Below are 13,295 nucleotides of genomic sequence, written 5' to 3' on the forward strand. Positions count from 1 at the left end.
CTGAGTCAAAACATGCTAGAAATCACCTTTGGCAGCATTTACAGCTGTGAGTCTTTCTGGGTAAGTCTAAGAGCTTTGCACACCTTGATTTTACAATATTTGCACATTATTCTTTTTAAAATTCATCAAGCTCTGTCAAGTTGGTTGGTGATCATTGCTAGACAGCATCGAAGTCTGGCCATAGATTTAAGCAGATTTTATTCAAAACTAGGAGACTCATTCAATGCAACACTACTGTAGATATTTGGCCTTGTGTTTTAGGTTCTTGTCCTGCTGAAGGGTGAATTTCCTCCCAGTGTCTGAAAACCAGGTTTTCCTCTAGGATTTTTCCTGTGCTTAGCACTATTCCATTTCTTTTTATCCCAAAAAGTGCTGAGGAGTATTTCTGTCTGTAATAAAGCCCTTTTGTGGGGAAAAAAAGAAATACAAAATAATTCTGATTGGGTGGGGCCCCGACTGCCAAGTGGGTGGGGCCCCGACTGCCAAGTCATGTGAAATCCAGAGATTAGGGCCTAATGAATTTCTTTCAATAGACTGATGTCCTTACATGAACTGTAACTCAGTAAAATCTTTGAAATTGTTGTGTTTATATTTTTGGTTCAGCATACAATGTTGTTGATCCATCAGTTATATCCTATCACAGCCATTAAACTAACAGTTTTTAAAAAGTCACCATTGGCCTCATGGTGAAATCCCTGAGCGGTTTACTTCCTCGCAGGCAACGGAGTTAGGAAGGATGCCTGTATCTTTGTAGTGTCTGGGTGTATTGATACACCATTCAAAGCGTAATTAATAACTTCACCGTGCTCAATGGGATATTCTTTATTTTTTTTTACCCCTTTTCCTCCCCAATTTCGTGGTATCCAATTGGTAGTAGTTACTGTCTTGTCTCATCGCTGCAACTCCTGTACAGACTCAGGAGAGGCGAAGGTCGAGAGTCATGCGTCCTCCGAAACACAACCCAACCAAGCCGCACTGCTTCTTGACCCAACCCAGAAGCCAGCCACACCAATGTGTCGGAGGAAACACCGTACACCTAGCGACCTAGTCAGCGTGCACTGCGCCCGGCTCGCCACAGGAGTCGCTAGTGCGCAATGAGACAAGGATATCCCTGTCGGCCAAATCCTCCCTAAACCGGACGACGCTGGGCCAATTATGCGTCGCCCCATGAGCCTGGGCTCGAACCCAGAATCTCTGGTGGCACAGCTAGCACTGCGATCCAGTGCCTTAGACCACTGCGCCACCCGGGAGGCCTCCCAATGGGATATTCTGTATTTTTATTTTACCCATCTACCAATAGGTGCCCTTTTTTGCTAGACATTGGAAAACCTCTCTATTTTTTGTGGTTGAATCTGTTTGAAATTCACTGTTCGACTGAGGGATGTTACAGATATCTCTGTACCCCACACACAGAATTGAGGTAGTCATCTAATTATTATTATTTTTTAAATCATGTTAAACACTACTACACAGAGTCCATGCAACTTACTAAGCACATTTTTACTCCTGAACTCATTTAGGTTTACTATAACAAAAGGGTTGAATACTTGATTCAAGACATTTCAGCTTTCCATTTGTAAAAATTTCTAAAAACATAATTCCACTGACATTATGGGGTATTGTGTGTAGATCAGTGACAATCAATTTAATCCATTTTAAATTCAGGTGTAACAAAATGTGTCAAAAGCCAAGGGGTTTGAATACTTTCTGAAGGCACTATATGCTAGCTAAACCCATAGGAAAGTGTGCATTTTCCAACACACTGTCCTCCGTACGACACTGTTCATATGAGAGCAACATGCAACCGTGGGAAAAGACAGTGTTCAGCAACCGACCTGTAGTCTATAGAAGATCACATGAGGGTGGTGAAGATGCAGATCTCGCTCTTCAAGTTTGAGAAATTACTTTTATTCAGATGAAGGCCAACAAGCCGTAACATCAATGATTTTAGAAAGTACTTTCTTTTTTGTTTTACTCAAGCAAAATACAACTACTATACTGTAGATGTAAGATCCAAACACACACACTCCTGGGTTCTATTCACTATGAATGAAACCGAGGCAAACGGGCCAAAGCTGGGACGGACGACACAAACTTGTTCTATAAGAAACCCTTGTTTTCGGTTTTAGTTGCAAAACGTATTGCAACAGTGTGCACTAATGAATATGACCCTGTACTACTTACGTGGACTTGATGGTAATACACCGCTCCTGCTCGTCTTTGCGTGTGTCTGTGAAGCGAGTCTCTCCGGCGCGAGACCCTGCAATGATCCCAGCTTTAGACACCAGGGAGTCCGTCAGCGTGGACTTGCCGTGGTCCACGTGAGCGATCACAGACATGTTACGGATGTTGGACTTCTTGTCCATGATCGCACGGATCTGGTCCACTGTAAAGTTCACCTGAAGAGCACAGATCAACCAAGACATTTTTATTGTAAAAAAAAATATGCTCTCGTCTTGATGACTAGCCTGGCTAAATTAAAGGGTTAATTCATTCATTTGGGGGCGAACCCTAACTCACGTATGTCAAATGCTCACTTAGTCTCTCAATGACATGCATGACTATGGGACTCTTTACACTACTTTAACGACACAAACTAGGTCCAAGAGAGATAATTCCACAGTGTAAAGAGATTTAGGTTCAAATCTCTTTAAGAGACGCCTCCCAAACCATAGGTAATGCCCCCCCAAACCACCTCCGGAGGTAATGCCCCCCAAACCCCCAAACCACCTCCGGAGGTAATGCCCTCCCAAACCACCTCCGGAGGTAATGCCCTCCCAAACCACCGCCGGAGGTAATGCCCTCCCAAACCACCGCCGGAGGTAATGCCCTCCCAAACCACCTCCGGAGGTAATGTGGGAGACATCACCACATACCCTCCTTTGAGGAGTACAGTGTAAAGATAATGGCTCTCCCACATCACATCTCCCTGGAAGAATTACCTTTAATACCAGTAGACAGTATTTTTGCTCTGTTAGCAAAAATGTGAATCATTGCGCAACACTATGTACAATATAGTTCTAATAGTTAATCAAAATAAGGCTAACTATTTACTATGGTACACTGCACTCACGTGAAGCAAGACAGTGGCTTTGGCCACACCCAGGGCTAGTAGTGTAAACAGAAAAGTAGAAAATCTGATGTTGGGAAAAAGATCTCAGACATATTTGACTAAATGTAAATCCACCCCAAGTGAAAATTTGAGTGGCCGTTATGATCCACTTCTTTATTTGTACTGTGCATATGCGTTTGACATTTAACAGCAGTAACCCTGATCCAACCCCCCCCAAAAAACAACAATGAAAGCGAAATGATCTTTGATGGACTGTCAGCATACATTTTTATTTGATAACCACACCCAGCTAGAGGAAAAAAGGGGATACAACACATTGACTGATGATCTAGCTCTTTTAGAAGGCACATCAGGGTGGGATGCTGACATTTGCCTTAGCTTAGGCCTAGTCAGAAATCTGGTCATATGGGGTGAGGTGGTATATTATCATATATCTTGGTGGGTGGGTGGCATGACACAGTAGAATAGAACGGTCTGGCTCAGACTAGAATTGAACCCATTACTCTAGTTTAGGGACGGACCACTAGCATATGCTGTTTACTTGTCGCCACTATATTTATCGATTGAACTGAACGAGTCAGCGCTAGTTCATATGCCGTCCTAGACTAGATCTAGGCCTTCGAAATATGTGCTATAAGTCATCTGGACAATAGAATGAGTAAAAATTCATCCAAGGCTGAAAAACTGCCAAAGGAACTTTGGCTGAGCTGGTACACTAGCACGAGGCCATAGCAAATGAGTTGAAATGAACTGTCACTAAGCCTTTTGTGAGTGGATTAAAGCTTAGAATTGCATTTTCTCTAAATGGCACCAAAAAATGCAACATGTAAAAGTGTTGGTCCCTTGTTTCATGAGCTGAAATCCCAGAAATGTTCCATATCTCATTTTGTGCACACATTTGTTTACCTCCCTGTTAGTGAGCATTTCTCCTTTGCCAAGAGAATCCATCCACCTGACAGGTGTGACATATCAAGAAGTTGATTAAAGAGCATGGTCATTACACAGGTGCTGGGGACAATAAAAGGCCACTAAAATGTGCAGTTGGGTCACAACACAATAACACGTCTCAAGTTAAGGGAGATTGCGATTGGCATGCTGACTGCAGAAACGTCCACCAGAGCGGTTGCCAGAGAATGTAATGTTAGTTTCAATACCATAAGCTGCCTCCAATGTCGTTTTAGAGAATTTGGTAGTACGTCCAACCGTAGCCTTTAACTGGAGCCTTTAATTGATGCCTCGTGGCATTATGCTGCCATCTATTGGAAATATTTAGCAATTAAAAGTTATTAATTTACAGCAGACCGTAAAGACACTGGAGGCAACTTAGTAATAAAGTATATTTTTCATATTATTTGAGATCAGTCTCAAACCTGCCCCACATCCTTATTTTTTTTTACTTTACCCCCTTTTTTGATCTTGCCTCATCACTGCAACTCCCCAACGTGCTCAGGAGATGCGAATGTCTGGTCCTTTGTCCTCCAAAACATTACCTGCCAAACCACGCGTCTTAACACCCGCCCGCTTAACCCGGAAGCCAGCTGCACCAATGTGTCGGAGGAAACACTGTTCAACTGACTACCGAAGTCAGCCTGCAGGCACCCGGCCCGCCACAAGGAGTCGCGAGAGCGCAATGAGCCAAGTAAAGTCCCCACGGCCAAACCCTCCCCTAACCCGGACGATGCTGGGCGAATTGTGCGCCGCCCTATGGGACTCCCGTTCACGGCCGGTTGTGACACAGCCTGGGATTGAACCTGGGTCTGTAGTGACACCTCAAGCACTGCGATGCAGTGCCTTAAACCGATGTGCCACTTGTGAGGCCCCTGCCCCACCTATCCTACGCCAATTGCTGGACTTTGAGGTTACTTGGTCACACCCAGTTCAAACCACATTTGAAAAAATATATATCAATGAAAAAAAAAAATGAAAAAAAAAAAGTGGCTCGTTTATCAACTGTTTTGCCTTGCAATAATAAATACCATACAATAACAAATCATTTAAAAAAAGCTAATACCTATACGTTGATAAAATAACATTTACTACTGGTACTTCTTAGGGATAGCCCCCTTTTTTTCAATTTTCGCCTAAATGACATACCCAAATCTAACTGAAAGGAAACACTGAAGTTCGTAGAAATGTGAATTGAATGTAGGAGAATATAACAATAGATCTGGTAGAAGAAAATACAAAAAAAAACAACCAGTACCACCATCTTTGAAAGGCAAGAGAAAGTTCATAGTTTTAGCCATCACTCTGGTTGTAATTCCGATAATCTCCACAAGATGGCAGCAGTGAATGTGCAAAGTTTGATGGATAACTTGAAAAATTACTGAACAAGAATACTTTTTGTGAGAAGTCCCCAAGTACATTTGGGTAAATCGTGAAGGGGAAAGTCGCATTCATATTCCATTTTTCTGCAAGAACACCGTCAAATCTGTATACTTGGACTTTGATTTAGCTTTCCAAGTATTAGTAGCCATATAATAAGTTCAACATTTGCAAAACAACCCGTTTTCATAAAGGAAAAGGCATGCGGTCGCAAAAGGTTAGCGCCTACATTTTGCAACCGAGACAGAGTTTCCGGATACTTCCGTAAAGCCTAGCTTTGATTTAAGTACACATTTCACCTTTAGAGGTGAATTTATCAAACCTATCGCGTTGATGTGTTTTGTTGTTAGGAGCTCTCCTCAAACAATTGCATGGAATTTTTTCACCATAATAGCTACTGTAAATTGGACAGTGCAGTTATATTAACTTCTTTGGGATAGGGGGCAGTATTTTCACGGCCGGATAAAAAAACGTACCCGATTTAATCTGGTTACTACTCCTGCCCAGAAACTAGAATATGCATATAATTAGTAGATTTGGATAGAAAACACTAAAGTTTTTAAAACTGTTTGAATGGTGTCTGTGAGTATAACAGAACTCATATGGCAGGCCAAAACCTGAGAAGATTCCATACAGGAAGTGCCCTGTCTGACAATTTGTTGTCCTTCTGTTGCATCTCTATCAACATTACAGCATCTGTGCTTTAAAGTGACACTTTCTAAGGCTTCCATTGGCTCTCTAAAGCCGCCAGAAAGTGGAACGGGGTGTCTGCTGTCTCTGGGCAAAGTACAGAAGCTCTGTTTGTGAGTGGTCAGCCTGGGGACAGTGAGACTGGAGATGCGCGGTCGCGAGACTTCTCCATGTTTTTCTTTCAGCCTTTGAATGAATACAATGTTGCCCGGTTGGAATATTATCGCTATTTTACAAGAAAACTAGCATTAAAAATTTATTTTCAACAGCGTTTGACATGCTTCTAAGTACGGTAATGGAATATTTTGAATTTTTTTGTCACGAAATGCGCTTGTGCGTCACCCTTCGGATAGTGACCTGAACGCATGAACAAAACGGAGGTATTTGGATATAACTATGGATTATTTGGAACCAAAACAACATTTGTTGTTGAAGTAGAAGTCCTGGGAGTGCATTCTGACGAAGAACAGCAAAGGTAATCCAATTTTTCTAATAGTAATTCTGAGTTTAGTGAGCCCCGAACTTGGCGGGTGTCAAAATAGCTAGCCGTGATGGCTGAGCTATGTACTCAGAATATTGCAAAATGTGCTTTCGCCGAAAAGCTATTTTAAAATCGGACATAGCGATTGCATAAAGGAGTTCTGTATCTATAATTCTTTAAATAATTGTTATGTATTTTGTCAACGTTTATCATGAGTAATTAAGTAAATTCACAGGAAGTTTGCGGTGGGTATGCTAGTTCTGAACATCACATGCTAATGTAAAAAGCTGTTTTTTGATATAAATATGAACTTGATTGAACAAAACATGCATGTATTGTATAACAATGTCCTAGGAGTGTCATCTGATGAAGATCAAAGGTTAGTGCTGTATTTAGCTGTGGTTTGGGTTTATGTGACATATATGCTTGCTTGGAAAATGGCTGTGTGATTATTTGTGTCTATGTACCCTCCTAACATAATCTAATGTTTTGCTTTTGCTGTAAAGCCTTTTTGAAATCGGACAATGTGGTTAGATTAACGAGAGTCTTGTCTTTAAAATGGTGTAAAATAGTTGATTGTTTGAGAAAATTGAATTAAGGTATTTTAGTTGGTTTTATATTTCGCGCCGTGTGATGCCATTGGCTGTTGGCTAGCGGAACGTCTGTCCTCAACAGGTTAACAAGAATTTAAGATTCCAGCCAATATAAGACATATACACACACCGACATTTGTGGTTTCTCTCAAATCTGCAAACTTGACATAACGCAACGCACTGCATGATTTACAACTGTCCCGTTAATGGGACGCCCATCCCTACTAATTAGCATAATATTATTACTAAACCCTAGAATTAGCGTTATGTTCTTCCAGCAAAAAACTGTATAGTTTATAGCTCTTGCTACTCCCTGTGGCCATTTGCGGGTAGTACATACCTCATTCGCAACACTCCCTGGGCTCAAAATCTGAGGTAGAAAGTGCATCAGATCTGCAAATCAATGAGCTAGACCCAGCCATTTGGTTTGCAACTCAGTGAACGTGCGCAGCATACGCTCAAGTCAATGCCTATGAACGAACAGACTGACACATATCAAATTACAGAGCAGCCATTTAGAAACAACAAATCTCCAAAAATGTTTATTATTTCTTCATAAAAACAAATCTGGCTGTTTAAAAAAAATAATAATAATAATAAAATCGGCCACATCTTGAAAAAAGACAGGGACACCCGTTTTGTTGAGGTTTTACACCTTTTTATGAAAAAAATATGGTTAATCATGACCAGAAAATATGTTTCACTTTTGATGTATAGGCGCCAGCCATCTCTAGCACCATGGGTCACCACAATGTGATATCACTCATCAAGTAGCCGTGAACATGTTAATATTGAAGTAGGACTGACAGTGTTTTAGCAACATTTTAATCAAAATCTGTTCATATACACCCACAGGAACACAAGCACCCAAGAACACAGTGGTCTTCATCATTCTTAAATGGAAGAAGTTTGGAACCACCAAGACTCTTCATAGAGCTGGCCACCCAGACAAACTGAGCAATCAGGGTAGAAGGGCATTGGTCAGGGAAGTGATCAAGAACCTGATGGGCACTGACAGAGCTCCAGAGTTTCTCTGTGGAGATGGGAGAACCTTTCAGAAGGACATCCATCTCTGCAGCACTCCACCAATCAGGCATTTATGGTAGAGTCGGAATCCACTCCTCCGTAAACAGCACATGACAGCCCGCTTGGAGTTCGCCAAAAGGCACCTAAAGGACTCTTAAACCACGAGAAACAAGATTCTCTGATCTGATGAAACCTTGATTGAGCCATTTGGCCTGAATGCCAAGCGTCATGTCTGGAGGAAACCTGGTACCATCCCAATGGTGAAGCATGGTGGTGGCTACATCATGCCTGTTGGGATGTTTTTCAGGGACTGGGATCAAGGGAAAGATGAATGGAGCAAAGTACAAAGATCCTTGATGAAAACCTGCTCAGGACCGCAGACTGGGGCAAAGGTTCACCTTCCAACAGGACAACGACCCTAAGCACACAGCCAAGACAACACAGGAGTGGCTTCAGGACAAGTCTCTGAATGTTCGAGTGGCCCAGCCAGAGCCCGGACTTGAACCCGATCTAACATCTCTGGAGAGACCTGAGAATAGCTGTGCAGTGACACTCCCTGTCCAACCTGACAGAGCTTGAGAGGATCTACAGAGAAGTATGAGAGAAACTCCAACTACAGGTGTGCCAAGCTTGTAGCGTCATACCCAAGAAGACTCGAGGCTGTAATCGCTGCCAATGGTGCTTCAACAAAGTTCTGAGTAAAGGGTCTGAATACTTAAGTAAATGTGATAGTTTTTTTTAAATAAATTTGCAAATATTTAAAAATAATGTTTTTGCTTTGTCTTTATGGGGTATTGTGTGTAGATTGATGAGGGGGGAAACAATTGAATAGATTTTAGAATAAGGCTGTAATGTAAATGTGGATAAAGTCAAGGGGTCAGAATACTTTCCAAATGCACTGTGGATATGGTCATTCACATTTTCATATATTCATAGAATTTTTGGGAATTACATATAGTAAGGCATTTGTAAAAATTCTATAGCAAGAGCGGGAAAGCAACCGTGCTTTTGAACAAATACACTGCAGTAAATTAAAAAACATCTTGTCCAGGACCGGAGTCTAAGCAGACGAGGTACAGCCAATCAAAGCTACAGTAGGCCTATATATAAATAATCCATTTACCACGCGGGCCTGCCATCATTCACTTAACTGAACTGTGCCTTTACAGGCAGTAGCCACAGCTCAAATTAAGATCGTTAGAACACATTCGCCGACAGCCACAAAAGACAGCTGAATGGATTTGTGCAAATATGTAAACACCAAGGGAGTCCTCTTACATTTGGGAACATCACAGTCCTATTGATCAAATTAACGTCAACAAAAAGGTAGGCTCACTTTCTTATGCGCGTCAACAACTAATGCTAGCCAGAGGAGCTAAAAATCTTACGAGGGAACATTTTTTAACAACTGAATGGGAACATTCGCACGGGCCATATTGAAAACAAATGAATTCACGGGCCATTGTTTTATTTGAAAAAAATATAGCCCTTTATAAAATGTCCACTTATGTACATAGGATGCTAAATATAGCATTTTAACATAAAAAAAACTAAGAAATAATATTTGTCCAGCCTTTGGTGCTATGCTTGCAGATGTGCATAATATGATGTGACCCTAATCAAAAAGTATTTAACGCCAAAAAACAAAGCTATAGGTTGTAACATTTAACCCTCCTGTTGTGTTTGTTTCTTGTTAATTAATTCTGTGTTCCCGGTCCAAAATTACTGCCCCATTATAGCTGATTATAAATCCATAATATCACCTAATGGCATGTTATATCTTTTTATTAACTTAAGTTCTTGTGAACTTTACAAGTTTTGAACTTCTAAAGTGCTTATAAGAACATCCAATAGTCAAAGGTATATGAAATATAAAATCGTATAGAGAGAAATAGTCCTATAATTCCTATAATAACTACAACCTAAAACTTCTTACCTGGGAATATTGAAGACTCATGTTAAAAGGAACCACCAGCTTTCATATGTTCTCATGTTCTGAGCAAGGAACTTACGTTAGCTTTCTTACATGGCACATATTGCACTTTTACTTTCTTCTCCAACACTTTGTTTTTGCATTATTTAAACCAAATTGGAATGTTTCATTATTTATTTGAGGCTAATTTGATTTTATTCATGTATTATATTAAGTTAAAATAAGTGTTCATTCAGTATTGTTGTAATTGTCATTATTACAAAAAACAAAAATCGGCCGATTAATCGGTATCGGCTTTTTTTTGGGTCCTCCAATAAATCGGTATCGGTGTTGAAAAATCAATCGGTCGACCTCTAGTTTAAACACTCAGTTCCACTTCAACTTACCTGAGGTAAGCCTTGGCATGGGTCCCCAGATCCTCAAAAAGTTATACAGTTGCACCATCCTGACCGGTTGCATCACCGTCTGGTATGGCAACTGTTCGGCATCTGACCGTAAGGCGCTACAGTACATCACTGGGGCCAGGTTTCCTGCCATCCAGGACCTATATACACACTAGGCGGTGTCATAGGAAGGCCCAAAAATGGTCAAAGACTCCAGTCACCCAAGTCATAGACATTCTCTCTGCTACCGCACGGCAAGCGGTACCGGAGCACCAAGTCTAGGTCCAAAAGGCTCCTTAACAGCTTCTACCCCCAAGCCACAAGACTGCTGAACAATTAATAGAAGACTATTCACATTGTTTTTAACGCTGCTGCTACTCGCTGCTTATTATCTATGCATAGTCACTTTACATGTACAAATGACCTCGACTAACCTGTACCCCCTCTCACATTGACTTGGTAGCAGTACCCCCTGTATATAGCTTTGTTATTGTATTACTTTTCTTTATTTAGTAAATATTTTATTAACTATTTCTTGAACTGCATTGTTGGTTATGGGCTTGTAAGTAAGCATTTCAGAGTAAGGTCTACACTGGTTGTATTCAGCACATGTGACTAATAAAATTAGATTTGAAGCCTACATGGCTGCTGAGGGGAGGAATGGCTGGAAAGTGGCGAATGGAATCAAACACATGGAACCCATTTCTTGAATGTATTTGATACGTTCCACATATTGCGCTCCAACCATTACCAAGGAGCCCGTCCTCCCAAATTAAGGTGCCACCAACCTCCTGTGTTACAGGGTTTACGCGGGTAGATCTCATTGCTAACAATAGCAAAGCTGGCATTGTGACGCAGAACAATGGGATGGGAATAGAACGTTCGGGAGGCGAGTTGGTGCCACGGCGCTAATACGAGATGGAGGGTGAAAAATGCGCTAAAATTAGGTCTGTTTTTTCGCAATTACTTCAAAACTACGGCAAGCAGCTGGGACATACTGTATTATTATTAACCTGGGCTCCGTGGCGGATGCAATAAACTAATTTTAAATCAGAGAACGTAAACATTTAATGTGTCCAGCCTACTATAATAGAAAACGGTGACGCACTACAGGGAATTGCCCATTGTGTGCACAACTGCATCACGCTGCACTTGCAGGCTTACATTTTTTTGCGATTCCAGCACATACCCGTAGCTAGCCAATTTAACGCCATACGTGCCCCCTTTGACCGAATAACTGACGTTTTACTGCTAGGTGGCCAATTTAGAGAACTTGAACATTATGTGCTAGCTAATGTACGCCATACATTTACAATTAGACACGGGACACAGTTACCATTACCAACTGTTTTAAATACCGATGCAATGACACTTGTGAACAGTTAAAGTTACTGTGGTCAAAAACACCGCAAAGTCCTGTCCTCCCAAAATCAAAGCGGGTGATAGTTACTTTATGTAGGGGCCCAGTTATACAACAGACAGACAACCTCTAAAGATGGCTAACCAGATAATAAAAACCCAACAAGACAGCTGCCTAGATTCAGACATCCCTCATATTCCTCAAAACGAAATTATTCTGAGAAATTGGAAGCTTTCAAATCAGAATCTCAAATTGAGGTTTATTTGCCGTTGTCCGCCGCGGTTTTCTAAACATCGTCATGCCGTTCGAACAGATTGAGCATCCATCTTCGGTTCGGAGGCTGATTCAACCGGTCACCGATGAAGGACAAGAGCCAACTCTTAACCCACTGACAACACAGAATTTCCGGTTCACCGAATCATCAAACTCGACTTACCATTTTGCCTGGTGTTCGTAGATGAACTTGTTGGTAAAATGAACACTGCGAATACACCGCCTTCCTCGTCCAAGGATAGGCAGGAAAGAGAACGCTTATGACAGCCTACGCTGCATTGTATCACGTTTATTTGATAAGCTCGGTGTAGTAGCCCCTCGCTACGGAACAGGGTGGGGTTCGTTATGGGCGGGTTCTGCCCGGGCCGACTCCATCCCCCAAACGTTTTCATTTGCGGAGGCTTTCCAGACAGACAAGCTATGGGCAGAGAGGCGCTCAAATAGTTCCGTGGGTTCGCCTGGGCAGGTTCAGAACAAAGCCGTGTTGGAACATTGGTAGAAATGGCATTAATTATTCTGACATGAATCAGATAGGCATGTTTGTTCCCGTTCTATATTTATATCTGAACGTTGGCCAATGTTGTCTGCGTCCTCCCGTTGAACGCGGCCCTGGTACCCGCGTGTCCCTACTTATGTGAAGCTAGCCACAATAACGATTACTAACAATAGGGAAATTGGAGGTTGATCCTTCAAAATAAAAGACCCGCATTGAAAGCGATGCAAACGTATACAAATAGTGTAATTGTGCCATATTTGAACAAGATAATGCTAAACAAGGTTGGAATGTTGTTACATAATTTAAAATGAAATACAATAATTCATTAGTTTGACAATAAACATAAAAGACTGTTGAAATCCCATTGTGGATGTATTAGACTGCATAATTGAATCGGGGCATACTTACCCTAAAACTTCAGTTAACTGCAGTTAATTAACTGCTGTCTCAAAAGCCGCCTGTCCCTTTCAGCTGGGCAATGACACACATTGCAGCAAATAAAGGCCTGTTTCAAATAAATAGCAGGTCAAATAAAATCACATTTTATTTATCACATGCACCAAATAAAACTGGTGTAGACTTTACGGCTTACAAACCTTTCCCAACAGATTTAAAATATATATATATATAATATACAAAATAAAAAACTAACTAACACAAGG

The 13,295-nt window shown here is 41.3% G+C and overlaps 1 protein-coding gene across 1 annotated transcript in view; it reads right to left on the reverse strand.

The window, feature by feature from the left end:
* Positions 1-12,458, reverse strand: part of LOC115169419 (elongation factor 2) — a 30,706-nt gene extending 18,248 nt beyond the window's left edge. Inside the window, exons 1-2 of the mRNA XM_029725004.1 lie at positions 12,301-12,458; positions 2,185-2,399 (exon numbers count right to left, since the gene is read on the reverse strand). Of these exons, the coding sequence (XP_029580864.1) occupies positions 2,185-2,399; positions 12,301-12,303 (218 nt within the window). The 5' untranslated portion in view covers positions 12,304-12,458. The remainder of the gene's footprint in view (positions 1-2,184; positions 2,400-12,300) is intronic.
* Positions 12,459-13,295: the final 837 nt, after the last annotated feature.

The sequence above is a fragment of the Salmo trutta genome, chromosome 31 (genome assembly GCF_901001165.1).
Source record: "Salmo trutta chromosome 31, fSalTru1.1, whole genome shotgun sequence".
In the NCBI taxonomy this organism is placed as follows: domain Eukaryota; kingdom Metazoa; phylum Chordata; class Actinopteri; order Salmoniformes; family Salmonidae; genus Salmo; species Salmo trutta.